Genomic DNA, 27,006 nt, shown 5'->3' with positions numbered 1-27,006 from the left:
ATATAACTCCTTTAAGGGATATAAAAAATTCAGGCTGGGCGTGGTGACTCATGCCTGTAATCCCAGGACTTTGGGAGGCTGAGGTGGGTGGATCACTAGGTCAAGAGATAGAGGCCATGCTGGCCAACATGGTGAAACTTCGTCTCTACTAAAAATACAAAAATTAGCTGGGCATGGTGGCTCACACCTGTAGTCCCAGCTACTCAGGAGACTGAGGCAGGAGAGTTGTTTGAACCTGGGAGGCGGAGGTTGCAGTGAGCCGAGATCATGCCACTGCACTCCAGCCTGGTGACAGAGTGAGACTCCATCTCAAAAAAAAAAAAATTCAGTTAGTAATACTGAATATGGAGATAGAAAAAATATTATATATAATATTCAAACATACATACATAGATATACACAAATATAAACACATAAACGTAAAAACACAAAGATCTTATAGCTTTCATTCCAAAATGGTAGTCGTGAGTCAGTAAAACACAGTAATACAAACTCACTGGTTTCTCTCTCTCTCTATATATATATGTATGCATACGTATATACACGTATATACGTATATATACATACATATATATTTTTTGAGACGGAGTCTTCTTGCTCTGTCGCCAGGCTGGTGCAGTGGTGCAATCTCGGCTCACTGCAACCTCCGCCTCCCGGGTTCAAGCGATTCTCCTTCCTCAGCCTCCCAAATAGCTGAGACTACAGGCAAGTGCCACCACACCTGGCTAATTTTTTTTGTATTATTAGGAGAGACAGGGTTTCACCATATTGGCCAGGCTGGTCTTGAACTCCTGACCTTGTGATCTGCCTGCCTCGGCCTCCCAAAGTGCTGGGATTACAGGCGTGAGTCACCACACCTGGCCCCCAGAAAAAGACTTTTAAAAGAGTTTTCATTTGCCCAGTTTCCAAACAGTTTCATTTTTTCTCTTTTTATCCTTAGGTGGTTGTTTTTGCAGGATTTTGAGTCCCTTTAGGGCAGGGAGCCCTAATGTTTAAGTGACTGAAGTGCTGAAGTGGAAAAAGTTCTGGCAGGTTGGATGGAGGGCCAGAGTGGCCTGAATGGGGGCATATCAAAGGAATCAAGGAAACTGGAGAAAATATCAAAGGTGGCAAAAGGAGGAAGGGGGAGCAGAAGCAAATGGAAAGGAGAAATCTCAGAGGGGCCTGTTTGGGGAGATTGCAAGTTTCCCAAAGAAGCCAATGAAGTTGTCCTTTATCCTTAGCAAAAATCATGGCAATACAGAAAAGAAGCAGGAGGCAGAGCCAATAGAGGGCAGGGACTCCGGAAGAGGGGCTTCAGGGAACCAAGAAGACCCCAGGGGAGAAGCAGGATCCAATAGACAGAATATCAACTTCCGATTACGCCATCTTCTTTTTTGTTTTTTAGAGACGGAGTCTCACTCTGTCGCCCAGGCTGGAGTGCAGTGGTGCGACCTTGGCTCACTGCAACCTCCGCCCTCTGAGTTCAAGCTGTTCTCCTGCCTCAGCCTCCCGAGTAGCTGGGATTACAGGCACCTGCCACCGCGCCCGGCTAATTTTTTGTATTTTTAGTAGAGACGGGGTTTCACCATGTTGGCCAGGCTGGTCTTCAACTCCTGACCTCGTGATCCACTCACCTCGGCCTCCCAAAGTGCTGGTATTACAGGCGTAATCCCAGCTGGGCACTGAGCCACTGTGCCCAGCCCCAATTATGCCATCTTCTGATCATAGAGCTGTAAAAAAAAAAAAATCCTTTCAAATATCTCATTATCAGTTTTCAGCCAGAACAGATAGTACATATTCCTGGCAGTACTGAACACTCTTCCCTACTACCACCCTGCCCACCCACCACTTTTCTTCTTGTAAACCAAAGGTACCTACCAAGCAACTCAGAACCAAAACCAATAAGCATTTTATGACTTAACCATGGACAAAAGAGACATCCTCAAGGCTGGGCACAATGGCTCATGCCTGTAATCTCAGCACTCTGGGCAGTCAAGGTGGGAGGACCACCTGAGGCCAGGAGTTCCTGATCAGTCTGGGTGAGACTCTGTCTCTTAAAAAAGAGAAAGAGAGAGAGAGAAAGACACCCTCCAAAGAGGGTGCACAAAAATTCAGCACTCTCAAATCCAGACCCCTTGCAAAGACAGTCAAAAGAAAGAAGGCACCTTTGGGTTTTTTTTTTTTTTTTTTTGAGACGGAGTCTCGCTCTGTCACCCAGGCTAGAGTACAGTGGCGCAATCTTGGCTCACTGCAACCTCTGCCTCCTAGATTCAACCGATTCTTCTGCCTCAGCCTCCCGAATAGCTAGGATTACAGGCATGCACCACCACGCCTGGCTAATTTTTTTGTATTTTTAGTAAAGACAGGGTTTCACCATGTTGGTCAGGCTGGTCTCTAACTCCTGACCTCGTGATCTGCCTGCCTCAGCCTCCTAAAGTGCTAGGATTATAGGCGTGAGCCACCGTGCCTAGCCAGAAGGCACCTTTCTTGACACAGGTGACTAAGGATGTCATCTTGTACAGAACACTGTCACGTCTCCAGTCATGGACTGGCTCATCTATCACACCAATGAGTACTGAGACAACAAAAACCCCTTATGGACTAGGCCCACTTACAAACTCCTCTGTCATGGTCAGAAAAAGAGAAGGTTCAGAACCTTCTCTTTGGCCGGGCGTGGTCCCTCATGCCTGTAATCCTAGCACTTTGGGAGGCTGAGACAGGTGGACTGAGGCCAGGAGCTCCTGACCAGCTTGGGTGAGACCCTGTATCTTAAAAATAAAAGAGGCCAGGCACGGTGGCTCACGCCTGTAATCCCAGCACTTTGGGAGGCCGAGGTGGGCAGATCACCTGAGGTCAGGAGTTCGAGACCAGCCTGACTAACATGGTGAAACCCTGTCTCTACTAAAAATACAGAAATTAGCTGGCATAGTGGCAGGTGCCTGTAATCCCAGCTACTCAGGAGGCTGAGCCGAGATCCCGCCATTGCACTCCAGCCTGGGTGACAGAGCAAGACTCCATCTCAGAAAAGAATTAAAAAAAAAAAAAAAGAGATCACCCTGCGCAACATGATGAATCCCCCTCTTTACTAAAAATACAAAAAAAATTACCTGGACGTGGTAGTGTGTGCCTGTAGTCCCAGCTACTCAGGAGGCTGAGGCAGAAGAATCAGTTGAGCCCAGGATGCAGCAGTTGCAGTGAGCCAAGATCATGCCACCATGCCACTGCACTCCAGCCTGGGCGAAAGAGCAAGACTATTAAAACAAAACAAAACAACACAACAAACAAACAAACAAACAAAAACCAAACCTTCTCTTTTTCTGACCGGGACAGAGGAGTTTGTAATAATGCAAGCTGTTACTTGCAACCCTAACGCAAGCTGTCCTAAAGCAAGCTGTCACTTGCACCCACTGGCTATTCAGAGATCAGGGAGAATATTCTCACTGGTCATAAAGCCAAGCTCTCAGGACACAAACAAAACAAACAGGAAAGAGGTAGCTGTGCCTGGGAGGAAAGGATCAATAACAAACAGTTACCCCTCAACCAAATTTAAGCAAGAGTCACAATCCGGACACAATGTTTTCTTCTGCTAATTTGAATTTGGAAAGGAAGGGACAAGAAGTTTTTACCTTTCACTCTCAGCTGAGTACTACAGGCAGCGATATGGGACAGTTAACCTTGGTAAGAATGCTTACCTTTTGCCAGTTGTCCCAAGTGGGGTGTCTTTGCCACCCCACTTGTTTGTTGGGTGCCAGAAAGAGTAGGGGGAAAAGGTAACATTTTTTCCTCACGCATCACAAGGTTCCTGGTTGACACCCCTCTAACAAAGGACAGATTAACAAGAGAAAAGCATATCAATTTATTTAATATAAATTTTATATGACACAGTAGCTTCAGAAAAAAGCCCCAGTGTCTAGTGAGGGGTCCGTTCTCTGCTTTTCTTTTTTTTTTTTTTTGAGACGGAGTCTTGCTCTGTCACCCAGGCTGGAGTGCAGTGGCGCGATCTCAGCTCACTGCAAGCTCTGCCTCCCGGGTTCACGCCATTCTCCTGCCTCAGCCTCCCAAGTAGCTGGGACTACAGGCGCCCACCACCATGCCTGGCTAATTTTTTGTATTTTTAGTAGAGATGGGGTTTCACCATGTTAGCCAGGATGGTCTTGATCTCCTGACCTCATGATCCTCCCGCCTCGGCTTCCCAAAGTGCTGGGATTACAGGCGTGAGCCACTGCGCCCAGCCGATTCTCTGCCTTGAAGATGGTGCTTATTACAGCGTCCTCACCTGGCAAAAGTGGGGGATGAGCTCCTTTGAACCTCTTTTATACCCTGATCCCATGGTGAGGACTTCACCCTCATGACCTAAACTCCTCCCAAAGGCCCTACTTTATAATAGTATCGCACTGAGGATTCAGTTCCAACATAGCAATTTTGGGGGTACCGACATTCAGACCACAGTGGCCTTCTTGTTGCTGCCCCAGGATTCCTTTTCCTCTCCTCTCTGGGTCCACCCGTACACCTGGTCCCATTGCGCCTTGGAGGTCAGTCTTCCCCTACCTGGAGCCAAGGTGGGCCTCATCTTCCCCCAGACCTGCTCTTACTCTGGCTCCCCTGTAGGCAGGGTGGGCCTACTTCCCCACCCATCTCCTGGGCTCATTTTTCACACATCACTGGGCTTATACTGGGGAACCTGCTTCCTTCCCAGGTTTCTAGCCTGCTCCACTCTCGTCTTCACTCCCTGCCTGAGACCACAGCACTGTGGCTGGCTCCCTACTCAGTCTTCGTCTCTACCATGTTGGCATCTGCCCACCCTGGCTACAGGGTGCCCTCAGGGCTAAGTCAAGCCTCCAGAGGGCAGGGTCTGCTCTCCAACCTTCCCTTCAGGCTCAGAAAATTCTGGAAACCTCCACACCACTCACTTTGAAGGATCTCACCTCCACGTTTGCTGACACTGTCGGCTTCCTGGAATGCTTTTCTTAATCCCAAAGTCCTCCTCTGTTACACAGTAGGGGGGTCTCCTCCAGAAAGTCTTTCTAGGAGGAAGCCCACTCCCATTTGGAACCTCTGCCTCTGGAGGCCAATCCCGTTCTCTTGATCCTTGTCTGGGACCCTCAGTTATCTCTCTGGACTCAGCCAGGACAGCAGTTCTCTTCCGTGTATTTTCCTCCTTTTACATTCCCCTTCCACCAATTTTTTTTTTTTTTTTTTTTTTTTTTTTTTTTTTTTGAGACGGAGTCTCGCTCTGTCACCAGGCTTGAGTGCAGTGGCGCGTGATCTCGGCTCACTGCAACCTCTGCCTCCCGGGTTCAAGCGATTCTCCTGCCTCAGGCTCCCGAGTAGCTGGGACTACAGGTGCGCGCCACCACGACCGGCTAGTTTTTTTGTGTGTGTTTTGGTAGAGATGGGGTTTCACCATGTTGGCCAGGATGGTTTCCATCTCCTGACCTCGTGATCCGCCCGTCTCGGCCTCCCAAAGTGTTGGGATTACAGGCGCCAGCCACCAAGCCCGGCCCCACCTTTCTTTTTAACCATGAGCCATCTCCAGCCACATCCTCCCCCTACCACTCTCTCCACCCTTCACAGTCCCTCTCAAAACCACAGTGTGGGACACTCCAACCTTATCCCATCAGGAGGCTCTGTGGCTCCAAGCTCTGGGCGCAGCCATTACGGATACGCCTCGGAGGATGGGACCTGCTCGAAGGTGAGGTGGAGAACAATGAATGCCAAGACCCGCGCACGGACCTCTGGGACCAGGCTTTAAGACTGGGAATTAGATTTACTGCAAAATCTCAGTAAAGGAACGGGCACACAAACTAGCACCTGTTCACTCTGGCGGTGTTAGGCGATTCTCCCCGATATCCCGCAGGGGGCGCGCTACGGTCAGCGGCACCGACCGCGGAGGGAGCGGGGAAGGAGCAGGCCGCGGGAGGGAGGGAATGAGCGCGTGACGAAGGGAACAAGTGGAGGAGAGGAGGAAAGAAGGGAATCAAAGAGGGAGGGAGGCAATGGGAGAAGAGGAGAGGAAGGGAGGGAAAGAAGGGGGGAAATGAGACAGGGAGGGAAGGAATGAGAGAGGGAGGAGAGAACGAGAGTTAAGGAGGGAGGGAAAAGGAATGAGAGAGGGAGGGGATGAGAGGGGGAGACAGGGAGGGAGTGAATGAGTGAGGGAGGAAGGGAATGGTGGGTAAGATAGGAAGGGAAGGAATGAGAGAGTGAAGGAGGGAGGAAATGAGAGGGGGGAGTAAGAGAGGAGAGAAGAGAGTGAAGAAGGGAATGAGGAAAGGAGAGGGAGGATATGAGCGGGGAGGGAGATAGTGAGGAAGGGCAGGAGGAAGTGAGTCGAGGAATGAGGGCAGGACTGAGGCAAGGAAAGAGTCAATGGATTCAGACGGGGCGACTCTCGGCAAATTCGCTCATTCCTTGGTTCGGCCCCGCCAAGTGCCAGGTGCCGCGCTAGTGCGGGGACTCACTGAGCCTTGGCGATCGCTGCTGTCCTCCGCAGAGCGCCGGAGGGGAGCCGCCCCCTGTCTCCCCGCCTCAGGGCCGCCCCCGCGCTGCTACCCGGCCAGGCCGGGAACCCCCGGGCCTACGTCTGGCCCGCCCGGCGCCTGCGCGGCGCACCCACGTGACGGCCCAGGCCCCCGCCCCGCCGGCTCCTCTCGCCCAGCCTCCCGCCTCCCGCCTCCCGCCTCCCGCCTCCCGCCTCCCGCCTCCCGCCTCCCGCCTCCCTCCTGCTGCGAGTGCGGCCTCGGCTGGCGGCGGCACCAGGTCAGCTGCGAGGCATGAGCCGAACGGGCCGGGCGGCAGCGAACGCGGGGGGCGGGCGGCAAGCAGGCATCGCTGGGCCGGGGACAAGCTAGCGGCGCGGAGTCCGAGGGGCGCGGGGGCGGGCGCGGGCCGGAGGCTCGGGGGCGGCGACCTGAGGAGAGCCCGCGGCCTGACGTGGCGGGGACGCGGCCGGCGGGATCCCCGGGCGCGGGCGCGTAGGGGCCGGGATCTGGCGCTCGGCCAGGGGCCAGGGTGCGAGGCCTCCTCAGCGCGGCTGCTGGCGCGCCGGCCTCCTGGCACCCGGGCGGGCCCTGTTGCCTGCGGCAGGTCCAAGTGCGGCCTTCCTGGCCGCGACCCTCCGCGCTGGAGCGGGCGGCCTTGCAACAGGCGGGCGATTTGGGGCCGGCCTGACGAGCCTCAGTTCCCTCGATCGGGCCCGGGGACTGCAGCCGTAGGAGCCCAGCCTCGCCAGCTCTCCCGGTTTCCTGAGAGGAGCCGGAGATCGCGCTGTCAGTGCAAAATCACCAGAGCGCGAAGCGTCGGCTGCCAGTTCTGACCATTTTAGATCCGGTGCGGGCCGAGCCGAGTGGATCTGGGGCGGGCAGCGGGGCACCGCCACCTTCCGCCTGGGCTCCTCCCTGGGCGCCCTCGCTCCGGCCCTCCGCGGGGCCGAGTGCCTCCAAGACGGCTCCCTGGGAGATTCTTCCAGAGCGCACCCTTTGGAAGGCTGCCCCGCTGGGAATCAGCACCCACTCCCTCTCCTCTACCGCAGCCGCCCCCTTTGCCTTTGTGGCCGACCTTGCTTCATGCTGCCAAGGATTGAGTTTCTTTGAGGGGATACTGCTCGTTCGGGGGCCCTACAGAAGGCTGAGGGTATCTACTCAGTAAAATGGTACCGAACTGAAAGTTCCTCTGAAATGATTTTGACTCTGCCATCCATCACTTCATAAAAATTCATCTTATATCCTTCAGTTTGTAGCTATGTGGCACATTAAGCTTCCTTTCTTATCCCCACTGAAACTTCGAACAGTACAAAACGGGGAACTTGGCTTGTGATGACTAAAATTGGGGATATGAGACTGGGGAAGAGCTTCAGGCTAGAGTAGCCGTGTGTCAAGTGAAAATGGGGCCCGGGGGTGGGCGCGGTGGCTCATGCCTGTAATCCCGGCACTTTGGGAGGCCAAGGCTGGCAGATCACCTGAGGTCAGGAGAGACTAGCCTGGCCAACATGGTGAAACCCCGTCTCTACTAAAAATACAAAAATTAGCTGGGTGTGGTGACACGTGCTTGTAATCCCAGCTACTCGGGAGGCTGAGGTAGGAGAATCGCTTGAACCCGGGAGATGAAGGCTGCAGTGAGCCAAGACCCTACCACTGCGCTCTAGCCTACACCATATAGTGAAACCTCTTCTCTACAAAGAAAATTTGAAAAATTAGCCGGGCGCAGTGGTGAGCTCCTGTTGTTCCGGCTTCTGAGGAAGCTGAGATGGGAGGATCACTTGAACCTGGGAGCTTGAGACTGCAGTGAACCCCAAGCTGTCTCACCCCAGATAGCCAGGACTACAGGTGTACACCACCATGCCTAGTTAATTTTTAAATTTTTTGTAGAGAAAGGGTCGCGCTATATTGCCCAAGGTGGTCTTAAACTCCACCTACCTGGACCTCCCAAGGCACTGGGATTACAGGCATGAGCCACCATGCCCAGCCTACTTTGCACTTTTTTTTTTGGGGGGGGGGACAAAGTCTGGCTCTGTCGCCCAGGCTGGAGTGCAATGGCGCAATCTTGGCTCACTGCAACCTCCACCTCCTGGGTTCAATCGATTCTCCTGCCTCAGCTTCCCCCTTCCTCAGCCTTCCGAGTAGCTGGGATAACAGGCATGCACCACCACGCCCCACTAATTTTTGTATTTTTAGTAGAGATGGGGTTTCCTCATGTTGGCCAGGCTGGTCTTGAACTCCTGACCTCAGGTGATCCTCCCACGTTGGCCTCCCAAAGTGCTGGGATTACAGGCATGAGCCACTGTGCCCAGCCTACTTTGCACATTGTTTTTTTGTTTGTTTTTTGTTTTTGAGACGGAGCCTCGCACTGTCATGCAGGCTGGAATGCAGTGGCGCGATTCTCCTGCCTCAGCCTCCCAAGTAGCTGGGATTATAGGCGCCTACCACCATGCCCGGCTAATTTTTTTGTATTTTTAGTAGAGATGGGGTTTCACTATGTTGGCCAGGCTGGTCTTGAACTCCTGACCTCGTGATCCATCCACCTCAGCCTCCCGAAGTGTTGGGATTACAGGCGTGAGCCACTGCGCCCAGCCACTTTGCACATTTTGACTGTTGCCTAATGTTCTGTCAAATCACTGTGCCATGACATCTGTTCTCCTGAGGGTGGACGTTTTGGTGATTTAAAACCGTATAGATGTGGTTTTAAATGTTTTAAATGTTGCACCCTGTGCTGTGCTCCTTCCCAGCAGAGAATTGATTCATTTTTCAGCATATCCCCCTTAGCCCCTAGCTAAGTTTCTTAAATTGGACTTGGTAAATGTGCTTTGCCTGCCCATGGAAGATGTCTTTCTGTTTTACCGTACTTGTTTTTGCAGTACGGGTTTAGGGAGTAGCTGCCATTTATCCCTTCCCAAGAGAGCAGAGGCACTACTATGCTCACGGAAGGTGAGGATCCACCTGGGGGCTTGATGTCTATTGGGGTAGTTAGTTGTGGAGGTCACCCTCAGAGAAGGAGGCCCTCTTGACTCTGCGGTGGTCATGGTGGTGATGAGAAAGCTGAGGCGTGGGTATATGAGACAAGTGCCCAGAGTCTGTCATTAGCAAGTGGCACAGCCAGCCATGGGGGCTTTTGAGATGTTTGTGAGATAAATCCTCACCCCTCAAGAAGCCGGAATCTCCTTGTCGTGGGTAAATAGGCAGGTTTGGGCCGGGCGCGGTGGCTCACGCCTGTAATCCCAGCACTTTGGGAGGTCAAGGCAGATGGATCACCTGAGGTCAGGAATGCGAGACCAGCCTGACCAACATGGTGAAACCCCGTTTCTGCTAAAAATGCAAGAAAATTAGCTGGGTGTGGTGGTGCATGCCTGTAATCCCAGCTACTGGGGAGGCTGAGGCAGGAGAATCACTTGAACCTGAGAGGCAGAGGTTGCAGTGAGCGGAGATCGCACCACTGCACTCTAGCCTGGGTGACAGAGCGAGACTCTGTCTAAAAAAAAAAAAAGGCAGGTTTGAATGGTGGGGCATATTTGTCATGTTCTCTGTACAACGATAGAGGGAGAAGTAATCGAGCTAGACCTTGACCAATATGGGACTATGAGAGGCAGAATGGCCTAGATGGGTGACTAAAGGTGTTCAGGGGATGACAGGTATCCCTTTTGGACTAAGGACTACTGATGGGGCTGAGTAGGTAAGGCTTGAAGGAGAGCAGCCTGGGGAGGATGAGACAAGAGGTAGGGAAACCGGTAGGGGCATCACTGCTGTGGTCTGACCCAGAGTGGTGGCCCTGGAGGAGTGGAGGGTGGCTGTCTGAGATGGAGGAGAGGTGAAGGAATCAGAACTAGTGGGTTCATAGGGCACATGGGTTAGAAAGGAAAAATATTAAGACAGTGAGGTTTCCAAGATGGAAATGGTAGCTTTGATAGCAAAATTAGACAAGTTGGAGGGCTACTAGCTAGATTAGGCACTGAGCTGTAGGTGAAACTGGGAATGTGAACCACTGGGAAAGAAGGATGGGCTCGAGCAGGGTGTGTGGGATGAAAGAGAGAGGTCAGAAAAGGGAGAATTACCATAGGGCAGAGTTTCCAGGCAAGAGAATCCTAAGTGAGAGGTGGTCATGGGGTATACACCTTGGCTGTGGCCATCTCTGGGGCCTTGGTGAGAAAGATGAGCCAGCCCAGGAGGGGGAAAGGAATGGGTGGGTGGCTGGGTAGAGGTCCCAGGTCCTGGAGGCAGACTCAGGGGCAGGCGCAGATAACTGAGTGTGTTTGATGGGAAGCAGTAGAGCATCCAGGGGATGGGGTTGGGGGTGGCCCTGAGCCTCAGTAGTGAAGAGAGAGACCTCTTCTTTTTGGCAAGTTTTATATTAGCATATATTTTTCATTTTTTCTTTTAAAGATATATAATCATGTGCCACACAGTGATGTTTCAGTCAATGACAGACCAGACCACATGAAGGATGGTGGTCCCATATTTTTACTGTACCTTGTCTGTGTTTAGATACACAAATTCCATTGTGTTACAGTTGCCTATAGTATTCAGTACTGTGATATTGTGAAATATATATTTGGTCTTGTCTGATTTCTTGGCATACAACTTCTAAAATCTTTGGACTTTCCAGAGTGATGCCTTTTTGTATGCTGGCCAGCAGCCCCTAGGTAGCTTCAGGATGGGGGCTGGTGACAGGAAAGGCCAAGGCAGGCATAAGAGGGTTGGGACTTTCAGCCTCACCTCTCAACCTCCGGAGAGGGGAGACGGGCTGAAGATTAAGTTCATCACCAATGGCCAGTGATTTAATCAGTCATGCCTACATAGTGAAGCTTCCATAAAAATTCTGAATGACTGGGTTTGGAAAACTTCTGGATAGTTGAACACAAGGAGGCTCCTAAAGAGTGATGTTCCTGGAGAGGGCCTAGAAGCTCTGCCCCACTTCCCACATGTCTGGCCTCATGCATCTCTTCATCTGTATCGTTTGCAATACCCTTTATAACAAACCAGTAGATATGAGTATTTTCCTGAGTTCTGTGAGTCGCTCTAACAAATTAATTGAACCCAAGAAGGGGATCTTGGGAACCCAATTTATAGCCTATTGGTCAGAAGCACAGGTGAAACAACCTGGGAGACTCAGCCCTCAACCTGTGGGATCAGACACTGTCTCCAGGTAGATAGTGTTAGAGTTGAATTAGAGCAGGGGTCCCCAACCCCCAGGCCTCAGACCCGTATCAGTCTGTGGCTGGTTAGGAACCAGGTGGCACAGCAGGAGGTGAGTGGAGGGCGATCCAGCATTACCACCTGAGCTCCACCTCCTGTCAGATCAGAGGTGGCATCAGATTCTCATAGGAGCACAAACCTTGTTGTGAACTATGCATGTGAGGGGTCCAGATTGTGTGCTCCGAAAGAGAATCTAGCTAATGCCTGATAATCTGAGGTGGAACAGTTTGATCCTGAAACCATTCCCCGACCCCGTGGAAAAACTGTCTTCCAAGAAAGTGGTCCCTAGTGCCAAAAAGATTGGGGACTGCTGAATTAGAAGACACCCAGCTGGTATCTGTGGCAGAATTGATTGCTTGCTTGTTAATGGGGAAAAACCCTCACACATTTGGTCACAGAAGTCTCCTGTGTTTGTTGTTGTGGTATAAGAGGAGAGGAAAAACAGTGTGTTTTTTTCATTCAGAACTACAGTAACATGCTGTACAAGTATGTAGCTTAGGAGCAATTGGCTGTACCTTATGGCCTAGATGTGTAGTAGTCTCTACCACCTAGGTTTGTGTAGGTGTACCCTTTGATGTTCACACACTGAGGAAATTGCCTCCAGCGATACATGTCTCAGAATGTATCCCCAACATTAAGTGATGCATGACTGGAGGTAATTGGAGAATAAACATATTTTGGGGAGAGGAAAGTAGGATGAAGTGAGGTGGAGAAGACAGATGTTCACATCTTGTAGCTGACTGTGCTGTGCCTACAGAGCCTGCAGCTTGGCCATGCCTGGCAGTGTGGGACTGGCCACTCCCTGACCTGAGCAGCTGGCTATCCACAGTCACTTTTGGTTGGTCCATGGCAAAAGTGCATTTGCAGTAGGTTCGTTTTACTGATTAGGTTTTAGAGGCTCCGATTCAAATCAGTTTGCGGTTTTTGAACGTACTGACTCAATTATTAGAAGATAATCTTTAATTTAAAAGGCAATGCAGATGAATTTAAATGCATCAGGTTCAATCACAGTTACTGTGCTTGACTCTCAGAATTTCAGTAAAAGAAAGTAGGCCCTGGAAATGCCACCCCCTTGGCACCCACCTCCCAGACTCCTGGCTGTGTGTCTCCTGACCACTACTCAGGTCTTGCCATTTTTATGCATCCATTACTATGAGGAAGAACCCAATTTTGTTCATTCAATGGGAGGGAGGAAGAGCTCTTGAGAACCTGGTGTGTGCTTATGCTTCATGTTCATTGTTTTACCAATTTTAGAATACCCCAATGGGGTGGGTACTTTTCTCTCTCTTTTTACAATTGGGGAGCTCGAGGCTCAGTTTGGTCATGTTGTAACTCCCTGTGGAGTTGGGCTCCAACCCAGGTCAGTCTGTTTCCCAAAACCCTTCTGTTTGACTTTGCCGCTGAAGAAGATACAATGAGATGAAGAGTCTTGGGCATGATGGCACACAGGTCATCAGGAAGAAGGCCATCAGGAAGTTGGACTAGAGGTGGGAGGGGAGAAGGAATTAGGGGATTTGGAAATAGAGGGAAAACAGGTGAGCCTGAGGGAGGCACAGGAGCAAGGGGAGCAACAGAGCTGGCCAGTCCGTGTGTGGTGGGGCTGATGCCCGCCTGCTCACCCCTGTCCCCTGTTTTGCCAACTGTCAGGCCACAGTGGTAAGGGATCTTGTGGCTGTCAGGATGGCGGAGGAGCAGGAGTTCACCCAGCTCTGCAAGTTGCCTGCACAGCCCTCCCACCCACACTGCGTGAACAACACCTACCGCAGCGCACAGCACTCCCAGGCTCTGCTCCGAGGGCTGCTGGCTCTCCGGGACAGCGGAATCCTCTTCGATGTTGTGCTGGTGGTGGAGGGCAGACACATCGAGGCCCATCGCATCCTGCTGGCTGCGTCCTGCGATTACTTCAGGTGAGTTCACTAGAGCTGTTTGTAAGAAGAATAACAAAGGTAATCCTGGCTCTGCTAGTAAAGGTACTGGCGGTGACAGTGGCTGGTCTCCTGCTCACCTCAGAGCCTCCCCTACTCCTTGTGGTTATGACTTAGTCAACAAGTGTGAGAGACAGAAGGGGGTCTTAGAGTTCATTTTTCATTCAGTGATCCTGTCTCTTGGACTTTGCCTCCTCTTCTCTTCTCTTCCCTCTCTTCTCTTCCTTTTCTTTTCCTTTTCTCTCTTCTTTTCTCTTTTCTTTCCTCCTTTCTCTCCTCCCCTCCCCTCCTCTCCCCTCCCCTCCCCTCCCCTCCCTTACCATTCCTCCCCTCCCCTCCCTTACCATTCCTCCCCTCCCTCGGTAATTGTTGCTGTGTATGCGTCACCTTCTAGCTCACACCTCTCATCCCTCAGGTGTTAGCCTCTGGCCCTCCCAGTGAGCTCTGAGGCCCCTCTGGGGTTTCTTATGGCCTCCTTCGTGACCCCATCCCAGCACTTGGCACAGTGTGAGGAACCACTGGCTTATCTGTCTTTTCCACTGGGTTGGAATCTGTCTCTTATCCCTAGCACCTAACGTGGTTTTCACATATTCAAACAATACCCATGGCTTAAATGAATAAATTTATGTGCACAGATAGCAGATCAATACACCATTTGCCCTGTTGTCTGCACTGCTCTGCACTCGAGGAGGTGGGTGTCACCACCCTTATTTCACATAGGTGGCATGAGCCTGAGAAGGACTGAGGGCCACTCGTGGTCCCCAGCAAGGTTGTCATGGGACTCCAAGCCTGAGGTGTTCCATTCTAGCTCTGATTCTGTTCAATCATTTTGTCTTCAAGGCTTAGTTGTAGTTCTCTCTCTCTCTCTTTCTCTTTATCTCTCTCTATTTTTTTAATTAGGAACTATCAAGCAAAATATGTATGGTTTAAGTGCCTTCTGTCTCCAGAAGGAGTTTTGGAGAATGTGACCCAGTGGTGGCTTGGTGCAGATGTGTCCAGGAGCAGCAGAATTCTTTCAGTTCACCAGGGAAATTCAGCTGAGGCCTTTAATAAGCATTAAGATAACATACAGGACAGTGGGTAGGGTAGAGGAGCTGAGGGCCCCCTGCAGGGGACTTAGGACCTGTATAGGAGAGGATGGCCAGAGGCTGCGGAGCCTATGGGATCCCCTGGGCTCACCCTCTCAGCCCTTCTTGATTTAGTGTCATACCACTCTTTCTGAAGATGACAGTGTAGGCAGCCTTTCCCTCATCTGTCAAAAGCCTTATGTGGCTTTCCACATCCTCCAGGAGCAATTTCTAGCCCTTTCCACAGCCCCCCTTGGGTAAACCTCTTATGAGAGGTGTCCTGCTCTCCGGGATGATTACAATGCATCACTAACACCCCCTGCATCCCTCCACTTCCATTGGGAAGGGGAGCGGGAGAGTGGCAACATTATTGGAAGAGCCCAGAGTCATTTCACAGGGCGTGTGTGTGTGTGTGTGTGTGTGTGTGTGTGTGTGTGTATAAATAAGAAATAGAGGCCAGGCGCGGTGGCTCACACCTGTAATCCCAGCACTTTGGGAGGCCAAGGCAGGTGGATCACTTGAGGCCAGGAGTTTGAGACTAGCCTGGCCAACATGGTGAAACCCTGTCTCTACTAAAAAAAAAAAGAAAAAAAAAAATTAGCTGGGTGTAGTTGTGGGCGCCTATAATCCCAGCTACTTGGGAGGCTGAGGCAGGAGAATTGCTTGAACACAGGATGCGGAGGTTGCAGTGAGCTGAGATTGTGCCACTGCACTCCAGCCTGGGTGACAGAGCAAGACCCTGTTTCAAAAAAACAAAAAAGAGGCTGGATGTAGTGGCTCACGCCTGGAATCCTAGAACTTTGGGAGGCCGAGGCGGGTGGATCACCTGAGATTAGGAGTTCGAGACCAGCCCGGCCAACATAGTGAAACCCCGTCTCTGCTAAAAATACAAAAACTAGCGGGGCGTGGTGGCACATGCCTGTAATCCCAGCTACTTGGGAGGCTGAGGCAGGAGAATCGTTTGAACCTGGGAGGTGGAGGTTGCAGTGAGCTGAGAAAGAGGCCAGGCTTGGTGGCTCACTCCTGTAATTCCAGCACTTCGGGAGGCCAAGGAGGGCGGATCACTTGAGGTCAGGAGTTGGAGACCAGCCTGACCCACATGGCAATACCCCGTCTCTACTAAAAATACAAAATTAGCTGGGCATGGTAGCACATGCCTGTAATCCCAGCTACTCAGGAGGCTGAAGCAGGGGAATTGCTTGAACCCGGGAGGCGGAGGTTGCAGTGAGCCGAGATCACGCCACTGCATTCCAGCCTGGGCAACAAGAATGAAACTCCATCTCAAAAAAAAAAAGAAAAGAAATAGACCATTCCCAAGTGTTAGCATGTTTATTATTTGTTTTAGTTACTTGTGAAATGTTAAAATGATAAAGGACTATTTTTTTCCCAGTATGACTGGTAAAGATGTGTGAGAGGCTTGTAATATTTGATATGGGCAAGGGTAGAGAGAAGGGCATTTAGGGGTGGGCTGGCCCATAGTTTAGGGCCCTGCAGTTGTATGTTGGGTGTCTAGGTGTCATTCCTGTGGGACGATGCACCCAGTGCTGAGACATGGTGCAGGACAGAGCCTTTCTGTGTTATCCAATGGAGCCACTTGCAAACTGGGCAGTGTGGTGTGTCTACTGATAGGTTGTGAAAAACCTCAGGACCTGGTGGAAGATGATCCCACCATGAAGATCTGGAAGGATCTTGCTGCACCCTGGGGACTCAGCAAAGGGCAAAGGGAGAGGGAGGCTGAATTTCTTCTGTTTACTGCATTGTCTGAATTATTTTACAAAGAACATAAATTTCTTTCTTTTTTTTTTTTTTTTTGAGACGGAGTCTCACTTTGTCACCCAGGCTGGAGTGCAGTGGTGTGATCTCAGCTCACTGCAACCTCTGCCTCCGGGTTCAAGCAATTCTCCTGCCTCAGCCTCTCGAGTAGCTGGGACTACAGGTGTGCGCCACCACGCCCGGCTAATTTTTTGTATTTTTAGTAGAGACAGGGTTTCACCATGTTGGCCAGGCTGATCTCGAACTCCTGACCTTGTGATTTGCCCTCCTTGGCCTCCCAAAGTGCTGGGATGACAGGCGTGAGTCACACCACGCCCAGCCTTTTGTTTGTTTATTTTGAGATGGAGTCTTGCCCTGTCCCCCAGGCTGTAGTGCAGTGGGGCAATCTCGGCTCACTGCAACCTCTGCCTCCCGGGTTCAAGTGATTCTCCTGCCTCAGCCTCCTGAGTAGCTGGGATTACAGACGTGTGCCACCAAACCCGGCTAATTTTTGTATTTTTAGTAGAGACGGGGTTTTGCCATGTTGGCCAGACTGGTCTCCAACTCCTGATCTCAGGTGATCCGCCTGCCTTGGCCTCCCAAAGTGTTCGGATTACAGACGTGAGCCACCGTGCCTGGCCTCTTCTCTGCCTTTTCTGTCCTGTGGAAATTTTTCTTCTTTGGCCCACCTGAGATGCCTCCTCCTCTGGAGAGCTTTCCCTAATTGTCCCTTGCTGTTTCCCAGGTGGAGGAATCTCAGTTTTCCTGAAGGGCAGAGAGCTGTACTGCCCTGCTGCAGGAAGCCTCCTGTGCTCTTTCTGTGTACTCTGTACATGGTTTAGGAATTGGATGGCCAGGCTGCATTTTCTTTTTTTGACTTTTGTTAATAACTTTTCATTGCACACTTACTTTGGCTCCCCTGACCCTACACCCACCTTGTATGCTTTAACCTTGTATGCTTCTGAGGTGGTTTCTCATCTCCTCCTGGACCCTTATAGTCTGAAGAGCCCAAGGGCTCTGTCCTTTTTATACAACCTCCATGGGTCACCTCATCCCTCCCTTAGTTTTCATACCATCTGTGAATTATAAAAGACTGCTTAGCTGAACTCAATGTCTGTTACTTTAAAAGTTTGGATACAATTGATGATTTTATTTTTAAAAAATTAATAGCACTTTATCCCCAAAAGAGAGAGAAAGTTGTATTCCCCACAAAACACAAAGCCCAGATGTTTTCCAGGGTAGGTGTGCCTTTTATGAAAAGACTCCAATGCCATTTAAATTTTTTCAGAGCAGTTTCAGAAAAAGAAAAAAAAATTTTTTTTAATTAGCTGGGCATGGTGGCATGGCCTATAGTCCCAGCTACTTGGGAGGCTGAGGAGGGAGGATAGCTTGAGCTTGAGAGGTTGAGGCTGCAGTGAGCCATGATCATGCCACTGCACTCTCGCTTGGATGACAAAGTAAGAGACCTCTTTTCTCGTAAAAAATAAATAAAGAAATAAAAAATAAAGGCTGAGCACAGTGGCTCACACCTATAATCCCAGCGTTTTGGGAGGCCAAGGTGGGCAGATTGTTTGAGCCCAAGAGTTCGAGACCAGCCTGGGCAACGTGGCGAAACCCCATGTTTACAAAAAATACAAAAATTAGAGCTGGTCACAGTGGCTCACGCATGTAATCCCAGCACAATGGGAGCCCAAGGCCGGCAGATCACTTGAGGCCAGGAGTTCAAGACCAGTGTGGCCAACATGGCAAAAACCCATCTCTACTAAAAATACAAAAATTAGCTGGGCATAGTGGTGCACACCGGTAATTCTAGCTACTCAGGAGGGTGAGGCTCGAGAATCGCTTGAGCCTGGGAGGTGGAGGTTGTAGTGAGCTGAGATCACGTCACTGCACTCCAGACTGGATGAGAGAGTAAGATTCTGCCTCAAAAAGAAAAAAACAAACAAAGCTGGGCACGGTGGCTCATGCCTGTAATCCTAGCACTTTGGGAGGCTGAGGCGGGTGGATCACCTGAGGTCCAGAGTTGGAGACCAACCTGGCCAACATGGCGAAACCCCGTCTCTACTAAAAATACAAAAATTAGGTCATCGGCAAAGCCTGAGTCCTGTCCTCTTGCTCTCCTCCCCGGACAGCATGAGCTTCACCACTCGCTCTACCTTCTCCACCAACTACTGGTCCCTGGGCTCTGTCCAGGCTCCCAGCTATGGCGCCTGGCTGGTCAGCAGCGTGGCCAGCGTCTATGCAGGCACCGAGGGCTCTGGTTCCTGGATCTTCGTGTCCCGCTCCACCAGCTTCCGGGGCTGCATGGGGTCTGGGGGCCTGGCCGCGGGGATGGCTGGGGATCTGGCAGGAATGGGAAGCATCCAGAACGAGAAGGAGACCATACAAAGCCTGAATGACCGCCTGGCCTCCTACCTGGACAGAGCGAGGAGCCTGGAGACCGAGAACCGGAAGCTGGAGAGCAAAATCCGGAAGCACTTGGAGAAGAAGGGACCCAGATCAGAGACTGGAGGCATTACTTCAAGACCATCGAGGACCTGAGGGCTCAGATCTTTGCAAATACTGTGGACAACGCCCGTATCTTTCTGTAGATCGACAATGCCCGTCTTGCTGCTGATGACTTTAGAGTCAAGTATGAGACAGAACTGCCCATGCACTAGTCTGTGGAGAGCGACATACATGGGCTTCGCAAGGTAATTGATGACACCAATGTCCCTCAGCTGTAGCTGGAGACAGAGATTGAGGCTCTCAAGGAGGAGCTGCTCTTCATGAAGAAGAACCATGAAGAGGAAGTAAAAGGCCTACAAGACCAGATTGCCAGCTCTGGGTTGACTGTGGAGGTAGATGCCCCCAAATCTCAGGACCTTGCCAAGATCGTGGCAGACATCCAGGCTCAATATGATAAGCTGGCTCGAAAGAAACGACAGGAGCTGGACAAGTACTGGTCTCAGTAGATTGAGGAGAGCACCACAGTGGTCACCATGCAGTCCACTGAGGTTGGAACTGCTGAGATGACAATCACGGAGTTGAGACGTACGTCCAGTCCTTGGAGATCAACCTGGACTCCTTGAGAAATCTGAAGGCCAGCTTGTAGAACAGCCTGAGGGAGGTGGAGGCCTTCTATGCCCTGTAGATGGAGCAGCTCAATGGGATCCTGCTGCACCTGGAGTCAGAGGTGGCACAAATCCGGGCAGAGGGACAGTGCCAGGCCTAGGAGTAGGAGGCCCTGGTGAACGTTAAGGTCAAGCTGGAGGCTGAGATCACCACCTACTGCCGCCTGCTGGAAGATGGCGGGGACTTCAATCTTGGTGATGCCCTGGACAGCAGCAACTCCATGCAAACCATCCAAAAGACCACCACCTGCCAGATAATGGATGGCAAAGTGGTGTCTGAGACCAACGACACCAAAGTTCTGAGACATTAAGCCACCAGAAGCAGGGTATCCTTTGGGGAGCAGGAGGCCAATAAAAAGTTCAGAGGTCAAAAAAAAAAATACAAAAATTAGCCAGGTGTCGTGGCGCATGCCTGTAATCCCAGATACTTGGGAGGCTGAGGCAGAAGTACTGCTTGAACCTGGGAGGCGGAGGTTGCAGTGAGCCAAGATCGCACCACTGCACACCAGCCTGGGCGACAGAGTGAGACTCCGTCTCAAAAAAAAAAAAAGAAAAACAAACAAAACAAAACATAAATTAGCCAGGCACGCCTGTAGTCTCAGCTTCTGGGGAGGCCGAGGTGGGAGGATCACTTAAACCTGGGGAGGTCAAGGCTACAGTGAGCCATGAGTTGTGAGTGTGCCACTGCACTCCAGCCTGGGTGACACAGCAAGACCTTGTCTCAAAAAAAAAAATTGGTTTCATGCTAGGGAATCTGTCTTACTAGTTACATGCCAGGGAATCATGGCATTCCATCAATTCATGACAACCCAACATATCTGCATACATGTCTATATAGCATATCTGCAGACATGGTGAGCAGGCATGTGATAACATTCAGCATCCATTCTCACAGTTAAAAAGTTTTTTGAGCAGGGCGTGGTGGCTCAAACCTATAGTCTCAGCTACTTGGGAGAATAGGCCAGAGGATTGCTTGAGCCCAGAAGTTCTGGGTTGCAGTGTGCCATGCCAACAGGGTATCCACACTAAATTTGGCATCAATATGGTGACCTTCCTGGAGCAGGGTTGCCTAAAAAGAGGTGTGAACCGGCCCAGGATGGAAATGGACCAGGTCAAAACTCCCATGCTGATGAGTAGTGGGATCATGTCACTGCACTGCAGCCTGGACACCATAGCAAGGGTCCATCTCTCAAAAACAAACAAAAACCAAAAAACTTTTTGGGCTGGGCAGGGTGGCTCACACCTATAACCTTAGCACTTTGGGAGACTGAGGTGGGCAAATCTGTTCAGTCCTGGAGTTTGAGATTAGCCTAGGCAACATGGCAAAACCCTATCTCTACAAAAAATACAAAAATTAGCTGGGCATGGTGGCACACACCTGTAGTCCCCACTACTTGGGAGGCTGAGGTGAGAGGATTGCTTGAGCCTGGAGGTTGAAGCTGCAGTGAGCCGAGCCAAGCCAAGATGGTCCCACTACAGTCCGGCTTGCGTGACAGAGCGAGACTCCGTTTCCAAAAGAAAAAAAATTTTTTTTTTAATTTTTTTTTATTTTGAGATGGAGTCTGTCTCTGTCGCCCGGGCTGGAGTGCAGTGGCATGATCCCTGCTCACTGCAACCTCCGCCTACCAGGTTCAAGTGATTCTCCCACCTCAGCTTCCTGAGTAGCTGTGAGTACAGGTGCATGCCACCACACCCAGATAATTTTTGTATTTTTTGAAAGAGACAGGGTTTCACCATGTTGGCCAGGCTGGTCTCGAACTCCTGACCACAGGTGATCCACCCACCTTGGCCTCCCAAAGTGCTGGGATTATAGGCGTGAGCCACCGCGCCCGGCCTATTTTTATGTATTATTATTTTTTAGACTAGTCAAGTGCAGTAGTGAGAAGGGGGGACAGAGACGAATGAGTTTGATCTGTTACTGACTATGAACAATCAACTGAAATAACTCAGCTAACTTTGGCCCAGCCAAACGTCTTAAAGAAATGTTTGGCGTAGGCCGGGCGCGGTGGCCAACGCCTGTAATCCCAGCACTTTGGGAGACCGAGGCAGGAGGATCATGAGGTCAGGAGATGGAGACCATCCTGGCTAACATGGTGAAACCCCGTCTCTACTAAAAATACAAAAAATTAGCCGGGCGTGGGGGCAGGTGCCTGTAGTCCCAGCTACTCGGGAGGTTGAGGCAGGAGAATGGCGTGAACCCAGGAGGCGGAGCTCGCAGTGAGCCGAGATCGCGCCACTGCATTCCAGCCTGGACGACAGAGCGAGACTCCCCCTCAAAAAAAAAAAAAAAAAAAAAAGTTTGGCGTAAACTCATTAAGCCACAGAACCCACCCAAAACTCAAAATTATTTTCGAGGCTAATTATATTTTTTATCCTAGTGTGAGTCTTTATACTTTTTTGGGGGGCATATTAAGGTGTTTGAAGAGGAGGCACCAACCCAGATCCCATGGGATGTAAGATCCTATGTGGCATGTGTACAGTATTTCTCACATTAGAACCTTCTGAATTCTAAAATACACTTGATTTAAAGAGTTTGGACAAGGGATCGAGGACCTGAGCAAGCTGACCCAAGAAATATTTTTCTCCCCCATCTCACACCAGAGGCAGCATACTGGTTTGCCATTCTGTACCTTGTGACATCCTGGAGGTCCCAGGCACCAGCAGTAGAGATGGCCCTCACTCTCTGTGCTGTGGAGTGTTCCGTGCTGTCAATGTCCTCTATTTATTTGGTCATTCCCCTGCTACTGGGTACTTGGTGAACAATTTTTTAAAATTGTGGTTCTAAAATAATAAACACAAATAACACCATCTAGTTCAGTAATGTTACGATTATTCACATTATTATGAAACAGATCTCCAGAAATTTTTTATCTTACAAATCTGAAACTCTATACCCACTAAACCACAACTCCCTTTTCTCCTTTACCCCCAGGCCCTGGCAGCTACCATTCTACTTTCTGTCTCTATGAATTAAACTATTCTAAGTACCTCATAAGTAGAATCAGACAGCATTAGCCCTTTATCACTTGCTTATTTCATTTGGCATCGTGTCCTGAAGGTTCATGTGTGTTATAATATGTGACCTGATTTCCTTCATTTTGAAGGCTGAATAGTGTGCCATTTTATGGATATACCACATTTTGTTTGTCTGTTCACCTATCAAGGGATACTTGGTTTGCTTCCATCTCTTGTCTATTGTGTATAATGCTGCTATGAACATGGGTGTGCAAATGTCTGAGACTCTGCTTTCAGTTCTTTGGCTATATTCCCAGAAGTGGAATTGCTAGGTCATTCTATTGACAATTTTCTGAGGAACATAGCAGTTGCACCACTTTTCATTCCTACCAACAGTGCACAAGGGTTATAGTTTCTCCACATCCTTGCTAAAGCTTGTTATTTTCTGGTTTTTTGTTTGTTTTGTTTTTTGAGACAGGATTTTGCTCTGTCACCTAGGCTGGAGTTCAGGGGCACCATCATGGCTCCACCTCCTGGGCTCAAGCAGTGCTTCTGCCTCAGCCTCCCAAGTAGCTGGGACTATAGGCATGCACCACCATGCCTGGCCAGTTTTTTTAAAAAATTATCTGTAGAGACAGAATCTTACTGTTTCCCAGGCTGGTCTCAAACTCCTGGGCTCAAGCAATCCTCCCACCTCAGCCTCCCAAAGTGCTGGGATTATGGACATGAGATTATAGATGTGAACCACCATATCCGGCCTACTTTTTGTTTGTTTGTTTTGTTGTTTTTTTATAGTGGTCATCCTAATAGATATGAGGTGTGAACAACTTTTTAAAACTTTTAAGTCTTTATTTTGACATAATTCCTGACTTACAGAAAAGTAGTAATAATTTTTTTTAAATATATTTTTTTAAAAAATGGCCAGGCATGATGGTGCATGCCTATAGTCCCAACTACTTGGGAGGTTGAGGCAGAAGCATCACTTGAGCCCAGGAGGTTGAGGCTGCCGTGAGCCAAAAATGAAATTTTTTTTTTTTGAGACAGAATCTCACTCCGTCGCCCAGGCTGGAGTGCAATGGCATCATCTCGGCTCATTGCAACCTCCACCTCCCAGGTTCAAGCAATTCTTGTTCCTCAGCCTCCCAAGTAGCTGGAATTACAGGCGTCTGCCACCACACCCAGCTAATTTTTGTATTTTTACTAGAGACAGGGTTTCACCATGTTGGCCAAGTTGGTCTCGAACTCCTGACCTCAGGTGATCCGCCCACCTCGGCCTCCCAAAGTGCTGGGATACAGGCGTGAGCCACCGCGCCCAGCCCCAAAAATGAATGTTTAAAGAATTAAGTTTGGGAGGCTGGGCGCGGTGGCTCACGCCTGTAATCCCAGCACTTTGGGAGGCCGAGGCGGGAGGATCACGAGGTCAGGAGATCGAGACCATCCTGGCTAACACTGTGAAACCCTGTCTCTACTAAAAATACAAAAAATTAGCTAGGCGTGGTGGCGGGCGCCTGTAGTCCCAGCTACTTGGGAGGCTGAGACAGGAGAAAGGCGTGAACCTGGGAGGCGGAGCTTGCAGTGAGCCGAGATCATGCCACTGCACTCCAGCCTGGGTGACAGAGCAAGACTCCGTCTCAAAAAAAAAAAAAAAGAATTAAGTTTGGGGTGGGCTTGGTGGCTCAATCCCAGCACTTTGGGAGGCTGAAGAGGGTGGATCACCTGAGGTCGGGAGTTCAAGACCAGCCTGGCCAACATGGAGAAACCCCATCTCTACTAAAAATACAAAATTAGCCGGGTGTGGTGGCGCATGCCTGTAATCCCAGCTACTCGGGAGACTGAGGTAGGATAATTGCTTGAACCTGGGAGGTGGAGGTTGTGGTGAGCCGAGATTGCACCATTGCACTCCAGCCTGGGCAACAAGAGCGAAACTCTGCCTCAGAAAAAAAAAAAAAAAATTAAATTTGGTAAAATTTTTGGTAAAAAAGAAAAACAATAAAAAGGAGTGACTATATATTTTATTTTTCTTTTGGGCTCTTTTTTCTCTCTGATTTTTATTTTGAAATATTTAAATCCTACAGAAAAGTTGAAAGTTAAGTATAGTGAACACCTGTACTCTTGGCTTAAATTCATCAGTTAACATTTTGCATATTCACTTCAGAGTAAGTTATAGATATCATGACAATTTATCTCTAACAACTTCAATTCGCCTCTCTAAGGATGAGGAGATTCTTTGACATACCTGTAATACTATCATGATATAAGAAAATTTATGATTGAGCCATGTTCCATGGTGAGTGCTTTTAGTCCCAGCTATTTGGGAGGCTGAGGTGGGAGGATCACTTGAGCACAGGAGTTTAAGTCCAACTTGCGCAACGTAGCACCCCTGTCTCTAAAAACATAAAAATGAAAAAGAAATGTGTAATCATTCTATAATTTCATCTGACATTGAGTCCACGTTCAGATTTTCCTAATTGCACCCACAATGTCTCATATCTTCTTTCTCCTCCCTCCATTCATGATCCATGCAGTGAACTTTTTTGTGTTGTTTTGTTTTTTAAGAGACAGAGTCTCACTTTTTTGCCCAGGCTGGGCAATGGTGTCATGATAGCTCACTGCAGCCTCAAAATACTGGGCTCAAGCAACGCTCCCACCTCAGCATTTCAAATTGATGGAATTATGGATGCGTGCCACCATGCCCAGCTAATTTTTTTTAAGAGATGGGGTCTTTCTGTGTTGCCCCATCTGGTCTTTTTTTTTTTTTCCCTTCTTTTTCTTTTTCTTTTGAGGCACAGTGTTGCTCTGTCACAGAGTAGTGGTGCGATATCGGCTCACTGCAACTTCCGCCTCCCAGGTTCAAGTGATTCTCGTGCCTCAGCCACCCTAGTAGCTGAGATTACAGGTGTGCACCACCATGCAGCTAATTTTTGTACTTTTAATAGAGATGAGGTTTCACCATGTTGGCCAGACTGGTCTTGAACTCTTGGCCTCAAGTGATCTGCCCGCCTCGGCCTCCCGAAGTGCTGGGATTACAGGTGTGAGCCATGGTGCCTGGCTGCCCAGTCTGATCTTAAAGTCCTGGCCTGAAGCAGTCTTCCTGCCTTGGCCCCCGAAAGGATTATAAGATTTTTTTTTTTCTTAAAATGGTAAAAGTTTGTGTCCGGCCAGACGTGGTGGCTCACACCTGTAATCCAGCACTATGGGAGGCCGAGGCGGGTGGATCACATCAGGTCAGGAGTTCGAGACCAGTCTGACCAACATGGTGAAACCCTGTCTCTACTAAAAATACAAAATAGCCAGGCGTGGTGGCACATGCCTATAATTCCAGCTACTTGGGAGGCTGAGGCAGGAGAATTGCTTGAACGTGGTAGGCGGAGGTTGCAGTGAGCCGAGATCGTGCCATTGCACTCCAGCCTGGGCAACAAGAGCGAGACTCTGTCTCAAAAAAAAAAAAAAAAAAAAGGGCCGGGCGTGGTGGCTCACGCCTGTAATCCCAGCACTTTGGGAGGCCGAGGCGGGCGGATCATGAGGTCAGGAGATCGAGACCATCCTGGCTAACACGGTGAAACCCCGTCTCTACTAAAAATACAAAAAATTAGCCGGGCGAGGTGGCGGGCACCTGTAGTCCCAGCTACTCGGGAGGCTGAGGCAGGAGAATGGTGTGAACCCCGGGGGGCGGAGCCTGCAGTGAGCCGAGATCGCGCCACTGCACTCCAGCCTGGGCGACAGCAAGACTTCGTCTCAAAAAAAAAAAAAAAAAAAAAAATCTGTGTCAATCCAAGCACCCGCACCCTGCTCAGGGCGGGCAGTGCTTGAAATGTTGCCATCTCCACTGCTGCCAATATAGTCCCAGAGGTGCCAGCAGAAGAATCAGACAGAAGTACATGCACGAGCACAGTCCTGGAAAGTCCAGGAGAGCCAGCCAGACCACTATAAAGAGCATGGGAAAGTGTCCCGAGGGCTTGGCCATGCATGGAGTGAAATGTCTGGGAATAAATGTAACAAATATGTGCCAGGTCTGTAGGAAGATGACTTATAAGACTTCCAAATAGACCCAGAGGATGGCTGGACAGTTAAAAAGATCCACTGTGTCCATTATAAAAATGCTATTTATCTCTACATTAACCTAGATGTTTAACATAACCCCCTAAAATACCAAGAGGGTTTATTTGGGGCAATTACAGAAACTTGATTCTAAAATTCAAATGTAAAAAGCTAGCAGTGGCCAGGAAATTGTCGAAAACAAAAGTAATGAAAGGAGACTATTCCTGTCCTATGTGATAAAGATAGCCTCAAAAATTACAGGAAGGGGCCGGGTGCGGTGACTCACGCCTGTAATCCCAGCACTTTGGGAGCCCAAGGCAGGCGGATTACAAGGTCGGGAGTTCAAGACCAGCCTGGCCAACATAGCGATAACCCCATCTCTACTGAAAATACAAAATTAGCCGGGTGTGGTGGTACATGCCTGTAATCCCAGCTACTCAGGAGGCCGGGAGGCAGGAGAATCTCCTGAACCCGGGAAGTGGAGGTTGCA

At 49.9% G+C, this 27,006-nt stretch overlaps 2 protein-coding genes and 1 pseudogene across 17 annotated transcripts in view; 2 read left to right on the top strand and 1 right to left on the bottom strand.

The window, feature by feature from the left end:
• The window catches only part of MED15 (mediator complex subunit 15), a 93,058-nt gene extending 86,471 nt beyond the window's left edge, over window positions 1-6,587 (bottom strand). For 4 of the 12 annotated variants that reach the window (XM_034952253.3, XM_063603216.1, XM_063603219.1 and 1 more), the window contains exon 1: window positions 6,444-6,574. The gene's annotated coding sequence lies outside the window, so the exon portion shown is untranslated. Of the gene's footprint in view, window positions 1-1,616; window positions 1,713-3,089; window positions 3,800-5,793 lie in introns of all 12 variants that reach the window. The other 8 variants (XM_063603213.1, XM_034952252.3, XM_063603217.1 and 5 more) reach the window with 5 other exon arrangements.
• A 23-nt stretch (window positions 6,588-6,610) lies between these two features.
• The window catches only part of KLHL22 (kelch like family member 22), a 54,490-nt gene continuing 34,094 nt past the window's right edge, over window positions 6,611-27,006 (top strand). Inside the window, exons 1-2 of one of the 5 annotated variants that reach the window (XM_034952262.3) lie at window positions 6,611-6,741; window positions 13,314-13,573. In XM_034952262.3, coding sequence (XP_034808153.1) covers window positions 13,347-13,573 — 227 coding nt within the window. In that variant the 5' untranslated portion in view covers window positions 6,611-6,741; window positions 13,314-13,346. Of the gene's footprint in view, window positions 6,742-9,339; window positions 9,405-13,313; window positions 13,574-27,006 lie in introns of those variants that run through there. The other 4 variants (XM_034952263.3, XM_055105812.2, XM_063603224.1 and 1 more) reach the window with 4 other exon arrangements.
• LOC129395128 (keratin, type I cytoskeletal 18-like) lies at window positions 13,618-20,319 on the top strand (annotated as a pseudogene).

Source organism: Pan paniscus, chromosome 23 (assembly GCF_029289425.2).
Source record: "Pan paniscus chromosome 23, NHGRI_mPanPan1-v2.0_pri, whole genome shotgun sequence".
Taxonomy (NCBI): Eukaryota; Metazoa; Chordata; class Mammalia; order Primates; family Hominidae; genus Pan; species Pan paniscus.
The sequence above is the reverse complement of the archived record's forward strand: the minus strand, read 5'-3'. Positions and strand labels throughout refer to the sequence as shown.